Source organism: Lissotriton vulgaris, chromosome 9, assembly GCF_964263255.1.
Source record: "Lissotriton vulgaris chromosome 9, aLisVul1.2, whole genome shotgun sequence".
Taxonomy (NCBI): domain Eukaryota; kingdom Metazoa; phylum Chordata; class Amphibia; order Caudata; family Salamandridae; genus Lissotriton; species Lissotriton vulgaris.
Window position 1 is genome coordinate 1,048,432,870 of NC_141697.1, and position 24,073 is coordinate 1,048,456,942.

A 24,073-nucleotide genomic window follows, 5' to 3' on the forward strand; every position below is an offset into this window, starting at 1 on the left:
AGTCAGGCATATCTCTATTGCGCCCATGTTTACTATCATTTCTTGGGGCAGTGACATCCTTCATAGGTTTACAGTTTCATATCTATACACCAATACTTACCCTTCTCCAGGGCAGAACGATAATACCCTCTATTCTCGTTCGATGTCCCCATCAGCCAGTTTAAGGCCCATCATGTACAGGGCTACCTGATAGTTTGCACATCTCTATCACCCTTCCTGCCTGACTTAGCTGTTTGTAGAGCCGACAACAAGGTTAAGACCAGTATCATCACGATTTCTGCATTTACTACATCTAAAAAGTGCAAAAATGTAGAGTATGAAATAATATACCTGGGGCATCATGACATCATATATAGTGTCCCCAAATAGCCCACGGCAGATCCTTAATCCAATAAAAGGATATCACATTAAATATCTGAAGTTGACAACATCTCAAACTGGACGACATAGGAACAATGAGGGCTTCTTCCCAATCATGGAGTGCTCGATTGAGCCCAAATCAGTCATACACTTTTCTCTCAATCCTCCTAACAAGTTGAATTTCAAAATGGGTATTGTAAATTTTAGAAACTCCCCTACCCGGCAGTTCTTTCTTAATAACCTTGACCTCGATAGAAGCTGTCTGGTACTTCCCCTTTGCCTATGCTGAAGCTGAACAAGGTATATCTGATAAACAGTTAGAAATAAAATTCAGCCTGGGCCAGGTCAAAATTTTTGTGCTGCTTAGAGAAAGAATGTATTTCCCCATCACATAAACCTAACTTGCTGATCCGGTCACCTATTCAGATTTCTTAAAAACAGATGTCTTGTAATGGTATGCAGAGCTGCTGTCTGGTCTTTGTAATTTTTGCACACTGCTTACATTTTTTTTAGATCTTTCAGTAGTAGGTACGGTTGAACCCATTTCTACGCACGATACTGTCTCTACATTGCTTCATGTTTTGAGATCTATCAGTACTAGGCAGTGTTGCATAACCGTTTTGTCCAGAGTTCAGTTTTCCTAGTATTCAATATCTGTTTTACTATCGATAACTAGAGAATATATAATTAGAATTTAGCAGAAGTAATTTCCGTGGTAATCGTGGTACTGTTGTGTGTTCTGTGGGAAACCACGCCCTAAGACTTTTGACTGAAATAGCTTTTCTCTTCTGGATTGAAAACCCTTACCTGGGATAAAGCCGTTCATAACTGGATGAATAGATTTGCGCTGGTGAAGTCATCGGTAAACATGGTACCACTTTGAGGTTGTAGCGTCCTGTTCAAATATCTTCTTTAGGCTTGTTTTAGAAGTCTGTCATTTTGATTGGGGGTGCATCAGAATACCTACAGTGGTGTGAACATGCCTCACAGTATTCCACATAATATTAAGGAGTACCCAGTCTTGGGAGGTGGGCTGCAGAGGATTTTTCAGAACAAAATGACTCACTCTCACATATCTTTTTAATGTGTATCATATCATCTGGTGAAAAGACATTACATTTCTGCATTAACTATTACCTTTACAAGTGGTTTGCAATACCTCATTCTGAATGTAAGGCTTCTTCAGCACATCGCTGATTGGATGACTTATCATCTTCTTACAATTGAATGCTAATACATCAGAGAACCTTCTTTTGGGTAGTAATACTCACCGAGGGAGTGATCACTGGTGGCCTACCGCTCTAGGAGCCCCTCCGGTGCCCAAACAGACGCAAAAAATCTTGGGGTCTGGGTTGACTCCTCCCTAACTTACCAGGCGCAGACAAAGTCAGTTGCTGGTGTCTGTTTTGGACTCTTACGTAGACTCAAGCCACTGCTTGAATTCTTCAACGCCAACACCCGCCAGGCCATCATCCAGTCCAACATACTTTCGAGACTTGACTATTCAAACTCTCTGTATCTAGGTGATTACAAAGCAGGGATACACCGCCTGCAAAGGGCACAAAACGCTGCTGCTTGGATGCTCTTCTGCCGGCCCAAATCTTGCGTAGCCTCCAATCTCCTATGTAGGCTCCATTGGCACCCAGTGGAAAAGAGAATCAATTTCAAAGTCCTGTGCATCTCTCACAGAATTTCAAATGCTCTGGCTAGAATGTCTGGGGCAAATCTCCTCACTCCCTACATTCCCAACCGCGTGCTGCGCTCCTCTGCCCAACACTTAGCATGTGTCCCTCCCGTCAGAAGAGCGCGTGCCTGAGGTCAGTCTTTCCGAGACCTCGCGCCCATAATCTGTAACACCCTTCCGGCCAACATTAGAAGTATCCATGAGCAAGGATCTTTTCAGAAAGCTATTAAGACACTACTCTTTCCAAACTAATTTCTTCCATACCCTGCAGTTTTTCTGTTTTTTGTTGGTCTAGGGAATAGCCCTGGGAAGGCCTGTTGCTAGGGTAGCCATATGCTTTACACATTTTGTAACATTACATATTTGCTTGAGAGGCTAGTTTATCATTGGTTGCTAGTAAATGGATCCTTCAAACAGGGTTGACCTTGCCAGTGGCTAAGTGTTCTTTGTTTTTATCTTGATCTTTGTTTTCTTATTTTTTTAATCTTTTTATGAAGCATTTTCATTGTTTTACTTATCTAGCTTAATACGTAGTCGGCAGTTAACAAACTTGTTAAACAACGCCCTCCCATTAATGATAGAGCAGAAAGTGCACTGGTGTGCGGAACATAAGTTAATAGAAGTGTACATACACAGCATCTGAGTGGAGAGAGCATGGGGTTGCTAGGGTAATAAGAAGATAGAATGCACATCAACTTCAGACAGAAGAACTAGCCCATAACTACGCAGTGATCGAGGAGAACTGTTACGGTATTGGAGCATGGAAGTACACGTTACCTGAAATAGAGGGATGGACATCAGCACTCAAAATTGAAAGTGCCTATCGGGAAAACTAAGAACTGCAGTTGGGCCTAAGGTGTTGTGAAATCAAGGACGGAGATTATCATCCTTCAAGGAAGACTGCAGCTCATTCAGGACAGAGTACCAGCTGACAGAGATGTGGTGCTTACGCAAGCCCCTGATATCTTCCCGGTGTAGGGCAGTGCTCTCAGCCTTAGAACATGGCATCCATGGAGTGGGCCCAGGCGGAGAGTTGAGGAAGTGTAGGTGACTTCCATCTGCAGGTACTCAAATGTTTAGCTAGCAAATGGTTAGCTAGCAAAAATCAACAAGGGGAGCCGAGCAAGCGTCTTTGCTTCCTCCTCTTTCTCTCTACTTTACTTGCTAGCTAGCAAAATAGCCATGTCCAATAACCGCACAGTTACTTTGTTCTTTTTGGGGCGTTCAAACATACCCAGCAGGCACACCGCCTATGTGTGTTGCAAGGGGTTCCCAGTACAGCTAGCTAAGAGAGTTGTGATACTAAGCCAGTATAGGGAGAGTACATGGCACATCTACAACATATGCAGGAAATCAGCATCTGGCTGGTTGATTTCCTCTGGAGTGAGGTAGGCCCTGTGTAGTATGTAGTATGGTTTATCTTGATCTTCATTATCAAGAGACTTACTTATACCAGAAGTGCTCCTGAAGATCATATAGTCTTTTTTTAGACAGCAACTTAGGGAATTATTTTCTTTTGAAATCTTTGGACTGATACCTTGACAAACTGCTTGCTCCACCCTGGCCTTAGCCATGGTCCTCACTCATCAATTAATGCTATTTTCTCTGGCCAGGCCCTTCTGTTTTTTTATTTAGAGTAGTTTTGTTCTATAGGTTTAAAATATGTTAAATCTGTCAATAAAGATGGTAATGCTTGGCTTGTTTGGCGGGGGGGGGCTGTCAAGTGAGAAAAGAGCAAAAATATAAGAAAAATTTCTTACTAGTAAAACTATTTCCTGATGTAGTCGCCACAGAAGTCTAGCACATAGTCTTGGATGATTTGTGGGGTTGGGATTGCAGATTCATTATATGATAATTATTGTTGTTATTATTGTCTTCTGAAAGATGTTATGTTAATGAACATAAAATGTTGAGCGTTGTTTTATCAGTAATTGCCCATTATATATCTGCTTCTCTAATATGTATACTTTGAACATGTATGTGCCAGATGAGTAATCCAATATTCTGTTTCAAAATGACACTATGTGGTCTCTTGATGAAAATTCAAGAAATACTTTAGAATGGTACTCAGGCCCCAGTAGGTTTGCCACATAAAGAGAATGGCAAGTGACTTTACTTTTATTTTGTTTCTTCATATTTCTAAAGAGGATTGGACCGAAAATGCTGGATCATGAAGGAAAAGAGGTTCCTGGAAACAGAGGTTACAAATATTTTGGAGCAGCGAAGGACTTGCCAGGTGTTCGAGAACTTTTTGAGAAGGAACGTAAGTAAATTTGGACATGTTTGTTTGCAAATAGTAATCGATGTTAGTGAAACACCTAAATATTGTAATAGGATTGTATTTGTATTGCTCTTAACATTTTTAGAATTTTGTTTCACCTTTCCCGAAGCAGTGTCTTCACATCTCAGTCATATACATTGACACAGCTCGCATATGTTTTACTGACAGAATTCTCACATTTGTTAATTCATTGTGTCTGTCCTTCAGTTGTTTTATGTCCATGACATATAAGAGGACGTCATAATGTAACCACATAACATATTTAGCAGTAAAACTACAAAAGGTTTTCTGAACAGCCGTGTTTACAATATGGAAACTACTACTTCCAAGATAGGGGTAAAGGGCTCTGCTATTGAAGCAATGTCAGGCCTAGTTCTCTGAAGTGTGAAGTAGTAGAGGCCGCTGTGCCGAGGGGGAAAGTTATGGGTCATGGTCATCAGCACTCAAGAGTTCAAGCCCACAACTGAAAGTGAGCCACACCTATGTGTGTTTGATTCCGTGGGAAGCTCAGCAAGAGTTCTAGGTCTCTCCACTCAAGGTATGTGAAAGAAGCCTAGGTGCAATGTAAGACAGTTCTCATCGCCACCAAGGTTCATGTGTTACCACTACTTTAAACCCTTAAGTGTTGTTGTCGGACAGTAACCGACACCTGCCCCACCTCCCCAGTGCATCTGTTGGCCACTGGCCACACTGAGGAGGCACATAAAGGGCCTTCTGTTGCACAACACCAGAGCGATTCCTTTATTGAATTTTAAAGTTGGGCTGCTTGGGTAGAGCATTCAGAACAGACTGCATCTTTTTAAATTGCAATTTTTTTTGTGTAATGACATTCAGACGTACTTTCACTAAATTGAAAGTAAAATGAGCCAATGGACGTTCACTGCATTAGGATTGGGGGGTATCTCAGCCCCCCAATCACTGATTGGGGTGGGAGAGGTTTCATTGGTAAGGAGAGAATCTCCCCTTTTCAATGATAACTGTGCCCAGTGGATCCCTGCTTGAGGATCACCATAGGAGAGCAATTTCCAAGCAGGGATGCGTCAAATAGACACCAGGGATATTGGTGGAGCTGCCCCTTCAGCAACGGCCTGTGCTCCCAACCAATAATGTATCTGGTAATCACCACTAATCTGACTCCCTGGGGATGGAAGAAAGCCCACTAGACATAAGGGCTTAATTAAAAGAAAAATATTTTTTTGATATATAATATATATATATATATATATATATATATATATATCTCCTATCCCACCACCAACAAATATGCAGGCAGTCTTTCTGCACCCTGCGGATGCAGATGAGAGGATGATTATTCCCCCCCCCCCTCCACCCCCCTGGGGGCGGCAGAAAGTCCAGTAGACATCAGGGACTTATAAAAAAATGTATAGGGATGGGGAGGGACAGAATGATTACTCCAGTCTGTCCCGATGGAGACAGAAAGCCCACTAGACAACTGGGACTGTATTATTTCGGGTGGGGATGGCCCCCCTGGACATGGGCCAATGCTGTCTCCTCCTTGCTGCTCAGTACACTTTTGCATCCCCCGAAGGGTAGGTACGGGTCTTCACCCCCAATCTGCTTTCCCAGGGGGACAGAAAGCCCACTGAGCACAAGGGATTGCGCCAAAGCAAACAAAAGGAGGGGCCGGCTTACCCTGGCATCGAGCCATACCCTTGCCCCTAGACGAGAAAGAATATGGTGGCATTAGGACTTCATGAAATGTTGAGTGTAAATAGTCTGCAACCCAGGCTAATGATGCAACTCTGGACACTGAGATCTTGCCATCTATGGATAAGAACCTGGTAATCAGTGGTGTCAAGGGATGCTGATAAGTCCAGCAGTATCAGTACTGCAAAATTCCTCTCATAATTTTCTCGTCATCTAGTGCACCAACGATTACCCCTTCAGATCCGCTACAAGAGTGGAAATCTGCTTCCATAAGATGGATTCAACAAAGGCAGATAACTGCTTGTAAACTCTCTCTCTGTCTCTCTCTCTCTTGCTCGCTCTTTCTCTCTCTTGCTCGCTCTTTCTCTCTCTCACACACAGTTTGTCAACTTCGGAATCTTACTGCTGCTGAGGTCAGGGTATGCTTTGTTTACCTCAGAGATCATACGGTGGCAGTGATATGTTCAATGCCTGTCCCAAAGTTCTTACACTTTCCCAATCCGGAATGATGTACTTCACTGGAATCTAATGCAAGAGAAGTTTTGTTTGCGACATGAAATATCAAAGGAGAGAAATCATGCAGAAAGTCCAAGACTACTAAAGAAACGAAGCAACTGAATCAAGGGGGAGTGCCTTGCTGGAAGTAAGGATAATTCATTTTGAAGCATCCCTACAAAGACCGGGAACTCTTTTGGTGAAGCTATAGTAGCATGCTCATGTTGTCAGCAAACGGAACACTACAAAGAACAAGCAGTGGCAAAGCCAGTAGTTCTCACCTATGCAAGAGCTATTGACGTTGCAAATGTGTTCTAGCCATGTTGTACACCAGCTTGGCTGCTGTGTAGCATTTCTAAAAGTTAGTGGCATACAGGAGAGTTGTGCCTTCAGTGCAAGATTCTGTTCCGTAACCACAGGAATTTGGCACCTGATTTCTCTCAACCCAAATTTAGATGTTGAACCAGGCTACATGCAGATACAAAAGGAAGCAAAGAAATTAGTCCATAGGAGAAACTGCTCCTTGAAGTTACAAAGCTTCCTGGTCAGTTGTATACAGAAAGGATGCAATCTTCTTTGATGTCAAGAAGACAGTTCCTCCCTATTTTACACGTGATGCCATCAAGTCATGGATATTTTCCTTACGTGTTCATTTGTCTTCTATTATTGCTTACATAAATAACCTCTCTCAGATTAAATATTTTTACTGTGCATGTAATTAGAGACTTCTTAGAAGACCTTGAGGGTTTAAGAAATCCAGAATAACTGCAAACCGGATTTATGCTTACAGTTCTTCTGGGTATTACATTCCAAAGCAGGTAAGTCCCCGGGGTAAATTGTCCAGGCGCACAGATTTTACCGCATTACTCTTAATACCTAAGGCCTGGGAAACCCTTCATACGGAGTCCATCTGAGATTAAGAGTGACTTGTAATGGGAGGGCCCCAACAAGATTTAGTGCATGCAGGTTATTTGTTTGTTTTTTCCAGGTGTAAAATTACAGTTCACCTGCACATCACACCAAACACCATTAGATAAAGACGGCCAAACATCAACTCACATGTCCTAATGTAGGTCACAGAGAGTAGAAGACCCTAGTTGAAGGACAATGGACTTCAAAATCATGACTATGTACTGTCAAAGCAAATTTCTTTAGGTCTTACGTTCCACACAAATGGACATGAACATCAGTTTGCATATGAAGACCGAATTGTCAGACAACAACATTGGCAATGTTGTAGAAAGAGAAATACATACACATATATATATCACAGCTTCCTTCGTCAGGAAATCAGTACGCACTCACAAGATTCAGCGTTTCCCCTTATTTTCTTCAATTAAAGATAAAAACCCAGTTCAAAAAGAAATCCCGACGCGTTATGTTATCTACAGATAACTTGATCACGGTAGGTATTTCTTTTTGAACTGGGTGCTTATCTTTAATTAAAGAACATTTGGGGAAACGCTGAATCTTGTGAGTGCGTACTGATTTCCTGACGAAGGAAGCTGTGGTGAATATTTTCGGCGTGGCTCTGCCGACGAGTTCCGCGCAGAGAAGAGAAGCACCAGGGGTCCGTGCCTTTGAGCCTTGCTGTGGAGAATATAGATCTCCTGGGATCCTCAATATCTTGTCTGCTAATGCTCCAGGTTTTGCTGCTACAGAGACACAAGCGCATGTATAATCTTCTTGTACGGCATTGCCCACGACATCAACCACAACATTGTATGTAAGAACACAACTACAGACCATTATCCCCTTAACTGCTGGACCTTCCAATCCCTCGTGTTGAGCCATTTTTTACAGTTTTGGGTAGTTAGGGCTTAGGGTTCCATAACTTTCTTTCCACATAAGGTATCCACACGGAAATTGCGTCCTTTCTTTTCAAACATCCTGTGGATTCTATAGGTACCCAGGGTGTTTGGATTCCCCTGGAGCGGACTGAGATAATGTAGCTAAATTTTGAGGTTTTGGAGAAAATTAGGAAAGAAGTGCTCTGGATAAAAATGTCTGGCATTTTTCCCAAAAAATGTCCTTAACAAATGGACTGCTGTGCTAAGTCAACATCTTCCCAGCTTTCAGGAACATGCAGAGCTGAATTTAAAAAACGAAATGTTGTACCACAGTTTAGGTACTTTTCAAGAGGTACCCCATTTTTACCATTTCTTGTTCACTCAACCTACTTCCAGTTTGTGGTGGAAACCAGTGTGAAGCGCATGAGTCATCCAGAAAAGCTATAGATTTTTTGAAAAGTAGACAACATTCCAAATTCAGTATAGGGTTATATGTGTGGAGATCATCAAGGTTTTTCAACAGAAACTGTTGGGGAAAACAAAATATTGAAAATCAGTAGAAAAAAATGCTGGTTTGTGACCTTTTTTTATCTGTAACTTTTTGTCACGATGGACGATTTACAAAAGCAATACGCCAATATGTCTGCTAGCCTCCTCTAGTTGTCGGGAAATATATTTGTGGGTACCCGTACTAGCATATGATTTAGAGAGTACTATTCAAAATGTCTTCTTTCTTCCACACTGGCTTACATTTGGGAGGCACAAATGCAGCGAAATCCAATAGGTAATAACACATGTTCTACCATTCTATGCTCCCTCCTGTCTGCAGATGAAAATGGCACCTCTCTTGTGTGGGTGAAGGTTCACACATGAGATTCACACACGTCATTGTTCAGGTTATGCATTGTGTATAGATTTCCTAAGCCCATTATTTCAAGCTCTTCCAATTGCATGTCTTTCACATTCATCACACCATATGTACTTTTGTTGTCAACTATTTCTCTGCCCATAGATATAGCAGGCATCTGTTGGACTCACTTGCTCTTTCCTGCTCCTAAACCTTCAGCGGGCCTTTTACTTGTAAGGTTGATGATTAATTGAACCTCTTCCTCTCAGGGTTGGAGCTCCAAATATTGTTCTGTTCACCTTCATTGGCAAGAGACTCCCAATTTTATTTGGAGAGCAGCCTTGGATACTTTGCTTCAGGTCTTGAAAGCACTTTTTGTAATCATCGCACATTGCTTTCACTTTGTTTATGAACTGCTGCAGCAGTTTCTTCATGGCCCATGAACCTAGGATCCTAGTTCACCACCAACTCTTAAAGGAAGTGCAGTTCATATTCACTGAACTTTACTTTCCACACTCACTCTGAGGCAATGGTCATGAATTTGGCACTAGATCTGAAACTGCAGGAACTAAACAAAAAGAAAGAAAACAATTTGGGGTGTGGTAGCTGATTCTACACACCAGAATTTGTATTACCGCAAGTGGTTTTTCCTCATCCAGATAACATGCCACTTGTTATCTGCCCCCTAATGTGATGTTGATGCTGGGTGGGATCAATCAATCAATCAGGGAATTGTTAAGCTCGCTACTCACCTGTGAGGGTCTCAAGGCGCTGGAGGTGGTAAGCAGCTCCGGTCAGTGGAAAAGCCAGGTCTTGAGGGTCTTCCTGAAGATGTGCATAGAGGGGGGCGCATTTGATGTCGACGAGAGCTCGTTCCAGGTCTTGGCCGCGATGTAGGAGAAGGCTCTTCCACCCGTTCTGGCTTTGCGGGTGCCCGGGGTTTGGCAAGGGCGAGGTCAGTGAATCAGAGGTTTCTCTTGGGTACATAGAAGGAGATTCTTTCGTTAAGGTATCGGGGTCCGGTGTTGTGGAGGCATTTGTAATCGTGGGTGAGTATCTTGAAGGTTACTCTCTTCTCAACGGGGAGCCAGTGGAGGTCTCCCAGGTGTTGTGAGATGTGTACTTGTTGAGGGATGCCGAGAATGAGTCTGGCTGCAGTGTTCTGTGTGGTCTGGAGTTTGCGGAGCAGAGACTTGTTCATTCCGGAATAAAGAGCGTTTCTGTAGTGCAGTCAGCTGGTTATGAGTGCGTGGGTGACGGTCTTTCTTGATTTTGGGGAGATCTATTTAAAGGTCTTGGGAAGGATGCGGAGGGTGTTGAAAGAGGTGGAGGCGATGGCTTTGACCTGTCGGGTCATGGAGAGGGCGGAGTCCAGTACGATGCAGAGGTTCTGGCCATGGTCCATGGGGGTAGGAGGGCTGCCGAGGACTATGGGCCACCAGGTGTTGTCCCATGCAGTGGGAGAGGGTCCGATGACGAGTACCTCTGTCTTCTCCGGGTTGATCTTCAGGCAACTGCTGCTCATCCAGGATGCAATATCCTTCATTCCTTCCTGGAAGTTGAGTCTGGTGGTGACTGGATCCTTGGTGAGAGAGAGGATGAGCTGGGTGTCTTCAGCTTAGGAGACTATGTTGAGTCCATGCTGTCTGATGATGGCAGTGCGGGGAAGCCATGTAGAAGAGCGTTGGGCTGAGTGATGATCCTTGAGGTACTCTGCAGTTGATCTCTGTGTGTTCGGAGAGGAAGGGTTGCAGTCTTGATTCTTTGAGTTCTGCCGGTGAGAAAAGAGCAGAGCCATACAAGGGCCGTTTCCTGTATGCCGACGGCATGGGATCAGGCGGTGAGTGTGCAGTGGGAGACGGTGTCGATGGCTGCGGAGAGGTAGAGTAGGATCAGGGCCGTGGTGTGGCCTTGGTTGAGGAGGGTGCGGATGTCATCTGTGGTGGCAAGTAGGGCGGACCCGGTGCTGTGGTTGCTGCAGAATCCGGATTGGGAGGGGTCGAGGATGGAGTTCTCTTCGATGAATAGTTGGCCATTGACGGTCTTCTCTGTGACTTTGGCCGCAAAGGGGAGGAGGCAGATGAGTCGGTAGTTCCTGAGGTCTGATTGATCTGCTGAGGGCTTCTTGAGTAGGGCCTTGACTTCTACGTATTTCCAGTAGTCTGATAAAATGCTGGTTTCGAAGGTGGTGTTGATGGTGTGTCTTAGTTCCGGTGCTATGACAGTGGTGGCTCTGTGGAAGATGTGCGGAAGGCAGGGGTCCGTGGGTGCTCCTGAGTGAGTGGATGCCTTTCATGGGCGATTTGGTGTATTTGGTGATGGCTGGGGTCCAGGTGGAGATGGTGGGCTGCCTGGCGTTGCTGGAGGAGTGGGTGGTTTCGCTGTCTGGTATCAGTTCGTTAAAGTGGTTTGGATTGCAGATTCAGTCAGGGGAAAATTTGAGCTGATGGGTTAAAATATTCACATCACCTCAAAAACTGGGAAATGTGATATTCTGATTTCAGTGGATTATATTTTCCATGTTCACATCCATTTACCATGTACCAATCGCAATACTTATCATCCACAGATTACAAGTGAAATCCACAGACTACATGATGTCGGGAGATCCCCGGCTCATTTTGATTAGTGAACGCCATTACTATTCATTCTCAGCAAACTTTAAAACAAGATTTATAACAAAACCCATAAAATTAACTGAATACAACTGTGTTAATGTTGATTCACTTTATATTCTAAAACCCTCTGAAGCTGGCCACATACAGCTATCAACATCGAGTAACCCATCTGTTGATCTGCACAAGCCTTGAAGTGAAGAATCTGAGATGGCTGCCTCACTCCTCTGTTACATTTTGTGCAAATTTGTCAGATGTTGCCAAAGGTGTTAACAAATCAAAGCCTTTGTTATGGACGTTTCTCTTAATAATACTTACATGAACACTCTTGCCAACTTAGTAACGTATGATATGTTACACAGTGCAAACGGGATACATTGTATCAAGCACTATCTGAAAGATGTGTGTTGTGATGCCATGTGTAAATATGTGTAAGTTACCATGCTTTTTATATATTTAAAAGTTTTAAAGGCTTTCTTTAGCATAATTGCCACTATATTGTGCATTTTGAATGGATGGGTCAGATTGGAATTTCATGGTCACTAGGTCGTTATCTTAAGTTTTGTAGCATTTTTTTCAGCTTGATCATATGTTTTTTGAGTGAAGAGGCGTATACCGATGGTCGTCAGTGATTTTTCAGAAATGTCAATATTGTTTCACTCATGCATAGTTGCCCTTGTTAATCATTTAAGTGACTTCCCTGATCGCTTAATAGGCACTTCACTGGAACAAGACATCTTTAGTTGTCCTTTGATGATACAGATTTTGCTCTCTATGAGAGTGTTCTGTAATGCTTCTCTGGTAGCTTTGTGGAAGAGCGAATTATATTGACTCAATCATCTAGATGAGCTGTGGACGTGAGCCTTTCGCTTTCCTCTAACCCGTATAAGTTAGGCTTACGTATGTATTAACTTCCCATGGGATCATTTGGTGGCGCCCTAGAGCAAGATCTGAGATGGTAGTTAACTTTTACGGCTTCCGACCGGATTAACTTTTTCAAGACATTGTACTGTTTATCTCGACTGAAGTGAAGATGGAATGCTTTTAATTAATATAAAGAATCTGAGCTGTTATGATGTAGAATACTTCTTACACAAATCTGTAAAAGAGAATTATTGACGAAACCGAATGCAGAACTGTAGATAGGTTTATGGATGTTTTAACTTCTAGCCTTTTTCAAGTGTGGCTTCCAATTTCTAGGCAATTATCTATTGATAGAACCTCTATCTGCTAGCTCAGATCTTTTGTAGGAATGTTGATGTCGTTGCAACCATGGTCTCTTATGTTCCAAAATTCGTTCAATTTGCAAACCTAATTTTGGTGGCAAGGCAACAGTACAGTGAAGGTGAAATCAAAAACAGCTGTGCTCTGCAAGTTAGCAAAGACTGCAGTCTTAACCTGTTTCATTCATAAGAGAAAGGCATGGTGCACAAAAACGTATTTGGGGGTGAGAGGTGCGCTGTATGTTTAGAGACATATGGAGAGGGGTAATGCATGACCACCACAAAACCATGGAGTGAACCAGATAAAGGCCTGCACTGAGTGTTCAATGAGGGGATGTGCAAGAGGAGAGAGTGTTTCTGGCTTGTCATCTTCTGCCAGGAGATGAACAGACCCAGTCCCCCCCTTCCCCGCCCACACGCACACACTCTGGCTAAAGCACAAGTAGCAGGGCGTTCTGCTAGCCTGTTATATTTTACAGATGGGTAACTGTACTGGTACAGCCATGCGACGGTTGAGAAACTTCGTGTGCTTTCTCTATAGGGAGACAAGGTTTGTTTCTCAATTCTTGTTCTGAAAAGGTAAATTTAGATTTGATTTGAATTCCATTCCCCCCACATGCCACCATGATCACTTACGTTTTACCCATGTGCTTTCTAAACAAGAAAATTAACTAGCAGTAAATGTAAGTCATGTGCTTAATTAAACAAATTGGCATTCCTCCTCATTTCCTGCTGCCTAGGTCAAATGGAATGCTACAGGATCCCGAGAATTGTAGTGAAAAATGATGGCAGTTTCTGCATGTTTGTGAGATATAAGAAGAGCTTTGTTTATGATTGAATTTCCAAGCTGCAGTTTCCAATTTCGTAGTATGTCTTGTGACTCTGTTGGATTTCTAAATGGAAACATTGCTTTTTAAACATCAGAGCATATTAGAAATTATTATTTTTTTCTTAATGTTATTCATTATGGCCCAGATGTAGGTCGCCAATTACCGGTCGGTAACGGACGATTTCGGCCGTTACCGACCGGTAATTGGTTTTTGAGATGTAGGGGCCATTATTTTACAGAATCAGTAAATTTATCGAATCGGTAAATTTACCGATTCTGTAAAATACCGAATCGGTAATTTGACCGATTCGGTAAATCCCAGATATAGGTAGCACTGTTTACAGTGCTACAGGCCTTCAGAATTCGGTATTTTATCACCCAATACAATTGTGTGGTAAAATACCGAATTCAGGTGTACATGCACATCTGTGCATGTACACCTGTGCCATGTAACACACAGACTTGCCCTTAGGGCATGTATGTGTGCCACATGGCACACAAGCCTGGAATTGGGGTGCTACAGGGTGTCAAAGTGACACCCCGTTCACCCTTGCAGGATTCGGTATTTACCGATTCGGTAAATACCGAATTGGTATTTCCCACTGATTCCTATGGGCTTCAAGGCCCATAGGAATCAATAGGAAATACCGATTCGGTAAATACCGAATCATACCGATTCGGTAATTCTAAAATAAGAATTGCCTACATCTGCCCCCTTCCTATTTACCTACTCTTAAATACCGAATCGGTATGAATCGTATTTAAGAGTAGGTAAATAGGAATTGCCTACATCTGGCCCTATGTCTCCTGCCTCATGTGTGACCTTGATTATTATTATTCTTTTAAATGCAGTTTTTCTTAATGTTCATCTATGTGCTCCTCTTGAGAGTCTTTAAAGAACACAATATTACTTGAAAATTGATGCAGGACTGATGTGAAATACCACGAGTGAACCGAGTTAAATTCAGTATGTATGCAGATATGGTAGTTAAAGATTCAATTTATTCTGGATTAAGCCCCAGTCATGGAGGATGTGTCTACTATCTTGCTCACCCATGTCCTCTCTTTGAAATTATACATCACATTGAGTGTCACATTCCTAGATTCTTTCCAACCTGTACCAATGCTTGTTGGTCTCCTCAATACAATACCAAAGGGGATGATGGACGGAGCGCTTGAGCAAATCAAACACTCACCACCAGTCAACTGATCTGGGTTTAATCCATCACCATTCTTTAGCTCACTCAGCCACCCCAGTTCAGACGTGGCCATATGCAAATCAGTCTGACCCTGTGCCTCATGGGAACAGTCCAGCCCGAACTGCCAAGCCATGTCTTCCTTGGACCGGAAGCAAGCATCCTGGGACCGGTTTCGGATTCATAATCCTCATCAGCCAGGCTATCTTGAATCCAGTGGCCAAGTGAGCAAGGGACTCACGTCTGAGCATACCCTGCCAACTTAGGGCGAACAAAGCAATACAAAAGGGGATGATGGACGGAGCATTTGAGCAAATCAAACACTCACCCCCGTCAACTGATCTGGGTTTAATCCATCACCATTCTTTAGCTCACTCAGCCACCCCAGTTCAGACATGGCCATATGCAAATCAGTCTGACCCTGTACCTCATGGGAACAGTCCAGCCGGAATTGCCAAGCCATGTCTTCCATGGACCGGAAACAAGCATCCTGGGACCAGTGTTCCCTCTAACGTGCGCGCATGTGCACGCGCGCTCTCTAACTTCCCCGAGCGTGCAATCGAAGTTGTAAAGCGCGCACACTTCACAATTCACGCAAGAGAGCGTTTTGCAGCTGCTTTAAATAACATGAGGTGCATTGTATAACGGTCACTTGCTTGTTAGCATACCGCAGGAAGAATCAGAGGCAATATAGTGTGGAGAAGGAGTTCACTGTGGAATAAGCAGTTGGGGCGGGGGAGGGCTGCAGAGGGTCACAACTCACAAGCAGGGCTGGCCGTAATCGATTGACTTGGACTACGCCCTGGGCTGAAAGAAACTTTGATGTTTGTTGTGGGGGCAGGATCGTTTCAGTGTGCCTGCGAGAGGTGTGAGGAAGATGGGAGGAGGTCAGGGGGTTGATGGGTTGTTAAGAGTGGCTCTGAAGTACATCAAGGGCTGGTCTCAAGCTACGCACATGCCACTTGTTTCATAAGTTTTGATGAACTTGACGGTGGCTACAGGGATATAGAGGCAGCCTTGGCCTCTCTGATTAATGTATTTTTGTCACTGCCATGTATCAATTGTCATTTTTGAAAGGCCTGGTATTAATGTGCTCTGTGCATTGTCCCCGTTTATGACCGGACAGCTGATGTTTGTGGGTAAAGATCAGCCTGATAGTTCTTAGAATATCAGTGCACTGGCCTCATTTACGAGCTGAGCCCTTAAACGCTTGCCATTAATTATGCAGCAAACATCACCTAAAATAAGATAACGCCTCTTCAAAATAAAAATATGCACCGTTCTTCAACACGATGAAGCTTTGACATTAACATGTCACATGAGTATATAATTGCACAACACTGATTAAAAGTATGTTTTTTAATAATCAAACCAGTCTTTCCCTTCCCCTGTAGCAATACCATTTGTGAACCTAGGAAAGAAGTTGTCATGTGCACCCTATATGTGGCCCACATTCTTGTATAGAGAGCAACAACATTATAGTCTAGTGCACGGGTACTCGTAGTCCTGCCCGCGGGCCGCCAGCGGCCTGGCAAGCCTTCCCTGGCGGCCCGCGGACCTTGCAGACAGTTTCCCGTGTTGAAATTTTTTTTTTAAATTAAAGTGTGTCAGCAAACACTGCGTCCGGCAACTTTGAGAGACTCTGCTGCTCTGTGGGGGCTCGGGCATTCCAGTGATAGTCAGAGTGCAGCTGCAGGGGCGCTAAGAGGTGAAATAAAAAGCCTCATTAACATGCAAATGGTCTTTTAAAGACCTGTGAAGTGCTCGGGTGGGGCTGTGTGTGCCCGGAGGCTGTGTCAGCCCTGGTACACACAGGCAGGGTGAGATGAAGAGGGTGACAGAGGGAGGTAGAGGGAGAGAGACAGAGGGAGAGCGAGGGAGGGAGTGAAAGGGAGGGAGAGGGAGGGAGGGAAAGGGAGGGAGCGGGAGGGAGAGCGAGGGAGGGAGGGAGGGAGGGAAAGGGAGGCAGAAACAGACAAGAGGGAGGGAAAGGGAGGGAGAGCGAGGGAGGGGGGGAAAGGGAGGCAGACAGATGGAGAGCGAGGAAGGGAGGGAGGTGGAGGGAGGGAGACCGGGAGAGAGAGAAAGGGAGGGAGGGAAAGGGAGGGAGAGGAAGGCAGACAGAGGGAGAGAGAGGGGAGGGAGAGCGAGGGAGGGAAAGGGAGGCAGACAGAGGGAGAGCAAGGGAGGGAAAGGGAGGCAGACAGAGGGGGAGCGAGGGAAGGAAAAGGAGGGAGGGAAAGGGAGGCAGACAGAGGGAGAGCAAGGGAGGGAAAGGGAGGCAGACCTGGAGAGCGAAGGAGGGAGGGAGGGAAAGGGAGGCAGACAGGGAGAGCGAGGGAGGGAGGTGGAGGGAGGGAGACAGGGAGGTAGGGAAAGGGAGGGGGAAGGAGAGCGAGGGAAGGAGAGGGAGGAAGAGAAAGGGAGGCAGACAGAGGGAGAACGAGGGAGAGCGAGGGAGGGAAAGTGAGGCAGACAGAGGGAGGGAGAGAAAGGAGGGAGGGAAAGGGGGGCAGACAGAGGGAAAGCGAGGGAGGGAGAGGGAGGAAAAGCGAGGGAGAGAAAGGGAGGGAGAGAGAGAGGGAAAGTGAGGCAGAGCGAGAGAGGGAGGGAAAGGGAGGCAGACAGAGGGAAAGCGAGGGAGGGAGGGAAAGGGAGGCAGACAGGGAGAGCGAGGGAGGTGGAGGGAGGGAGACATGGAGGGAGAGCGAGGGAAGGAAAGGAAGGGCGAGGGAGGGAGAGAGAGGTAGGGAGGGAAAGGGAGGCAGACAGAGGAAGAGCGAGGGAGGGAAAGGGAGGGCGACAGAGTGAGGAGGGCGACAGAGTGAGGAGGGCGACAGAGTGAGGAGGGCGACAGAGTGAGGAGGGCGACAGAGTGAGGAGGGCGACAGAGTGAGGAGGGCGACAGAGTGAGGAGGGCGACAGAGTGAGGAGGGCGACAGAGTGAGGAGGGCGACAGAGTGAGGAGGGCGACAGAGTGAGGAGGGCGACAGTGAGGAGGGCGACAGTGAGGAGGGCGACAGTGAGGAGGGCGACAGTGAGGAGGGCGACAGTGAGGAGGGCGACAGTGAGGAGGGCGACAGTGAGGAGGGCGACAGTGAGGAGGGCGACAGTGAGGAGGGCGACAGTGAGGAGGGCGACAGTGAGGAGGGCGACAGTGAGGAGGGCGACAGTGAGGAGGGCGACAGTGAGGAGGGCGACAGTGAGGAGGGCGACAGAGTGAGGAGTGCGACAGAATGAGGGAGAGGGAAGGAGAGAGAGAGAGGGAGACAGAGAGAGAGAGAGAGAGAGGGAGACAGAGAGAGAGAAACAGAGAGAGAGAGAAACAGAGAGAGGGAGACAGAGAGAGACAGACAGACAGAGAGAGAGGGAGTGAGACAGAGGGCGTCAGGGCTGGAGAGAGAGGCAGTGAGACAGTCGGAGTGAGTGAGACAGAGGGAGTCGGGGAGGGAGAGAGGAGGGAGAAGGAGTGAGACAGTCTGAGTGAGAAATAGGGAGAGATGGAGGGAGAGGGAGAGAGAGAGAGAGAGAGAGAGAGAGAGAGAGACACTCAGTGGACGAAGGGGTCCGCTGCAGGGACCTGTGTTCAACCTCATGGTCACAGTTTTTTCTGTTGCTCTAGCCCCGCCCCCTCCCCCACTGACCCCGCCCCCACTGGTGCAGCCCTCGGACTCAAACCACACTGTAAATTTGGCCCCCGAGAAACGTTTGTGAGTACCCATGGTCTAGTGGATATGGCCAAACAGCCAGGGTTGTCGACCTCGAATCAGGGGAACTAGGTTCGAGTCTCTGCAGTGATGCTCAACATTCTGTGATTCTGGGCCAATCACTTAATCTCCCTGTGCCTAACAAAAATGAATGTGTCAGTCTGTAACGCAACAGGTGCTCATGTAAAGCGCTCTGATACATTTGGGTCGAGTTTGCACTATATATAAAATTCTGCCCCCAAAAATCTTACAATATATTTGTATGCCTCTTATGCTGAACTCACCTATTTAAACCATAGCATTTTCCTGAAATAAACTATTTGCCTAAGGCCACACAATTTAGTTATGTGAGAAAGCCGGGTTCAATCCCAGGTTTTCTAGTTTCACTTTGTACAAATCGACCACTAATGGGTGTTTGAACTGTGAAATACGGCAATAATCAGCATTCCGTGGGCCCCTCTGGCCCTGTGCCCCGATGTCATTGCACCTGCTGCACCAATGAAAGCTACACATCTGCACAACACTAATTGCAGCATTTTCTTTTAGAGGCATCAGCTCACTGTTTCCATGTAGTGGACATGCACCGATGTCAGTACCAGGGAAGTAACTACCATTGGTGCGGCAGGTGCAGAGGCACTGGGGACCATTACACCATGTAAAGTTCTGTATTTTCCTATCCCAACAAGAGTCAGAAGAGCCATTTCCCTTGTCTTCTCCAGAGCCCATGGCGTCATTTCTATGCTTCTGGCCGCCTGGTCCTTCCAAAATATGCATACACGTTAGCTAAGTGTTAGACGGACCGGGAGGGTCGGCCGAGATTACGGGGAGAGGTCTCCAGGGAGAGCCGTCTCCAACGACTGTACAGGTAAGTAACTTCCCCCCCACAGACGGACACCACACAAGATTGAAGGTTAACGAGACTTTATATGCAATTCTTAGGTTACGTCGCTATGATACAAGGAGGTCTGGACTCAGGGGTCCCCTCGGTTCTGATCTCTGGTTGAGGAGAAAGGGTAGCGGGACAGTCTTAGTTACCAATGAGTTAAATAGCTCTCAATCCTCGAGCTCGGCGTGGTTGCTGATCGGGCCGTGGAGGAGCCAAGCAGGTCCCGAGATGGATGAAGGATGGTCGACGGGCCGTGGAGAAGCCAAGCAGGTCCCGATGAAGATGATGGTTACAACGGTCCGCGGCCTCGCCAGCAGATCCGGACGACGGTGAAGAATGAAGGTTACGACGGCTGTGGCAGCGCCAACAGGCAGGACGATGGTGCACAGGACAGAGCTACGGCAGCGCCAGTAGTCCGTCCAGGATGAGTTCCTCTTACGTCTCTCGACTCCAAGATACAACTGACTTCCTGCTCTGGAGCTGTCCCAGTTATAGGGCTGGCGTGCTTTGATGTCCGGACCCTCGCACTTGGAGGTCGGGAGGTCCGGGATGAGGGAGTCCAGACACCCAGCAGGGGGGTGGAGCCAGCGCCCGGGGAGGCGATGGGCGAGCGGCACTGGGCGGGGGGAGAGCCATCGGCACCTCTCTCTCCCATTGACTTGCCAAGTAGCCCGCTCACCTCCTGGGTGGGGGGTGGTGCCGGATTGTCTGAGGCTGGGCTAGGCCCAGGGTTGAGGTCGATCGGGGGCCAGGCGGCCTCGTGGCGAGGCGTCCAAGATGGCGGCCCGGGCTGGGTGCATGGGCCGGCAGTGGATCGGACCCACGAGGTTATCATGTTCGAGGGCAGGGGTCCCTGAGGGGACGTAGGGCGTGCAATGGTGGTGTGTGGTGCTTGCGTGACTGGGCTCGGGCCTGGTCGAGCCGGGGGAGAGCGGCCCGTCATGTGGCCTGTCCAACATGCGTCCCCCCCAGCTGAAGGCGGGGAGAGTTACCCATCCTCTTGGGGACTCTCTTCGTCGAGGCGGAAAAACCGGGACAGGCCATCGGCGTTGGCGTGGTCGGACCCAGGCCGGTGTTCGACTGTGAAGTCCATACCTTGTAAGGAGATGGACCAGCGTAGCAATTTTGGGTTTTCCCCCCGCATATGCATCAACCACTGCAGGGGTCGGTGGTCAGTCTGCACCCGAAAGTGGGTGCCAAAAAGGTAGGGCCGGAGCTTCTTGAGGGCCCATACCACAGCGAAGGCTTCCCTCTCTATGGTGCTCCAGCGTTGTTCCCGGGGTAGGAGTCTCCGGCTGATGAAGGCCACCGGTTGATCGAGGCCTTCGGTGTTCACTTGGGACAGGACCGCCCCAATGCCCTGGTCGGAGGCGTCCGTCTGGACGACGAACTCCCGGCTGTAGTCTGGGGCCTGGAGCACAGGAGCGGAACACATGGCGGCCTTTAACTGTTCGAATGCCGCTTGACACTCTGGGGTCCAGTTCACCTTCTTGGGCTGATTTTTTGACGTGAGTTCGGTGAGAGGCCCCACGATGGTACCATAATCTTTCACGAACCTTCGGTAGTAGCCCGTGAGGCCCAGGAAGGCTCGCACCTCAGTTTGAGTGATAGGGGGTTGCCAGTTCTGGATGGCGGCAATTTTCAGCTGTAGGGGGGCCACTAGGCCGCTTCCCACCTGGTGTCCGAGGTAGGTCACCGACCCTTGTCCAATTTGGCATTTGCTGGCCTTGATCGTGAGGCCAGCTCGCTGAAGGGCTTGCAGCACTGCTTGGAGGTGGTGGAGGTGCTCGGTCCAATGGTGGCTGTACACAGCGATGTCGTCCAGGTAGGCGGCGCTGAACTCTTCGAGCCCCGCCAGGACCTGATTGACGAGCCGTTGGAACGTCGCTGGGGCGTTCTTCATGCCGAAGGGCATGACCGTAAAGTGATAGTGGCCATCGGGGGTGGAGAAGGCAGAGCGTTCTTGTGCTCGGGGTGTGAGGCCGATCTGCCAATAACCTGCCGTCAGGTCGAAGATGCTGAGGTAGCGGGCAGCGCCCATTCGGTCGACCAGTTCATCTGCCCGGGGGATGGGGTGTGCGTCCGTTCTGGTGACTTCATTCAGACCCCGGTAGTCGACACAGAACCGGAGTTCTGGTGTGGTCCCGGGGGCGGCTGCTTTGGGGACCAGTACGACCGGGCTGGCCCATGGACTGTCTGAGGGCTCGATGACCCCGAGCGTGAGCATCTTAGCTACTTCCGCCTGGATGCAGGCCCGTACCCGATCAGGTACGCGGTAGGCCCGGTGGCGGATAGGAGGGCTGTCTCCGGTGTCCACATCGTGCACACACCAGGAAGTGACACCCGGGGTGAGGGAGAACAGACTGGCGAACCGTGATAGGAGGGCTTGGCACTCTTGCCGTTGTTCTCTGGTGAGGGTCTCCGAGAGTCGGACCCCATCCACGGAGCCGTCTTGCTCCTGGGTCCGCAAGAGGTCAGGGAGAGGCTCGGAGTCGTCTTCAACCCCATTGTCTGTGGCCATCAAGAGGCTGAGTTCTGTTCGTGCAAAGTGGGGTTTCAGTCTGTTGGTGTGGAGGACTCGGAGCGGATTCCGGGCGGACTCCATATCGATCAGATAGGTGGCAGGACCCTTGCGCTCGATTACCTTGAAGGGTCCCGTCCATTTGTCTTGGAGAGCGCACGGTTCGGTGGGGGACATTACCCAGACCTGTTGCCCCGGCTCGAATTCAATGGATGAGGCGTTCTGGTCATACCATTTCTTCATGTCCTCTTGACTGGCCTCTAGGTTGGCTTTTGCTAGGTCTCTGAACCGCCGGGACTGGTTGCGGAGGGTGAGGAGGTACCGGAAGACATCTGGAGGACTCTTGGCCGGAGGCATCTCCCAGCCTTCTTTGATCAGGCTGAGTGGCCCCCGTACTGGGTGCCCATAGAGCAGCTCGAAGGGGCTGAAGCCTAGGGACTTCTGTGGGACCTCCCGGTAGGCGAAGAGGAGGCACGGCAGCAGCACGTCCCACTGGCGACGGAGGGGCTCTTCCAATCCCCCGATCATCCCTTTTAGCGTGCGATTGAACCGCTCAACAAGTCCGTTTCCTTGGGGGTGATAGGGGGTCGTGAAGCGGTAGGTGACCCCACACTGTTGCCAGAGGGACTTCATATATTTAGAAATGAAGTTCGTGCCTCTGTCACTGACGACTTCTCGGGGGAACCCCACACGGGAGAAGATCCCCATCAGGGCCCGGCCGACCACTGGGGCTGTCACGGTCCGGAGAGGAATAGCCTCAGGGTAGCGGGTGGCGTGGTCCACTAGTACCAGGATGAAGCGATGGCCTTGTCTTGTACGCGGGTCCAGGGGTCCCACAATGTCTATCCCGACCCTCTCAAATGGGGTTGTGACTACTGGAAAGGGTTGCAGGGGAGCCTTTAATTTGCGGCCGCTCTTCCCACTGGCTTGGCACGTGGGGCAAGATCGGCAATGCTGGTGCACATCGTTTCTCATTTTGGGCCAGAAGAAGTGGGTCACTAGGCGGCTGTAGGTTTTATCCTGTCCCAGGTGCCCTGCCAGGGGGGCATCGTGGGCCAGGTTTAGCAGGAAGTCTCTAAAGCGGAGGGGCACCACTAGTACTCGGTTGGCCCCCAGCTCGGCGATTCGTTGCTCGCTGTACAATAGATCATTGTCCCAGTAGACCCAATGAGTTCCGGAGGTATCCCCGGCGCTTTGGGCGAGCGCTTGTTGTCGGAGTCCCTCAAGGGAGGGACAGGTCTTCTGTTCCTGACGAAATTGTTCTTGTGTGGGTCCCCCTTCTTGAGCCCACTGATCAAGATTAGCGAGGTCGGAAGGTTGAGCAAGTTCGAGGGGGATGCCATGGTCGGGGGTCTCGGCGGGGGCGACCGGAGGCGGTGGCGCCGGCCATTCTGGTTCTTCCGGGTGATGGTTGGCACGGGCGGCCATGGACCGGGTGGTGACGCACGCCCAGTCTGGGACGCCCAACATCCCCAAGTGTTCTTTTCGCTCCACGGCTGCCCACGGGGAGCTTTCCAGGTCATTTCCGAGGAGGCAGTCCACGGGGGCGTCGTCTCGGACCGTTACCTTCAACATGCCGGAGACCCCTCCCCACTCAAAGGGGACGCAGGCCATCCGACACAGACTTTCCGAGTTGTCGGCTGATCGCACAGGGCAGAGAACGTTCGGTAGATATTGTTCTGGGGTCACCAGATGACAGCGGACGGCTGTCACACTGGCCCCGGTGTCTCGAAGGGCTTCGGCCCGTTGTCCATTGATGCTCACCCATTGGCTGTACTTCTGGGTGTTAGCGGGTAGGGGGACCCGCGGGACCATGTCTCTTCCCCCTAAGCACGCGAGAGTCATGGCGGCTGGCTCCCACTCTTGATACTCTTGCTCGCCTGTTTCTTGTTCCTCGGAGATCTGTTCTTCCCCTAGTGCCGCGGCGGCCACCTGGCGGGGTCTTGGACTCTGATACTGCGGGCAGCTTGG

General features: G+C 48.2%; 1 protein-coding gene across 1 annotated transcript in view; it reads left to right on the forward strand.

Moving 5' to 3' along the window:
• The window catches only part of ISY1 (ISY1 spliceosome associated protein), a 199,733-nt gene that overhangs the window by 68,852 nt on the left and 106,808 nt on the right, over positions 1-24,073 (forward strand). The window contains exon 7 of the mRNA XM_086938980.1: positions 4,190-4,307. Coding sequence (XP_086795106.1) covers positions 4,190-4,307 — 118 coding nt within the window. The remainder of the gene's footprint in view (positions 1-4,189; positions 4,308-24,073) is intronic.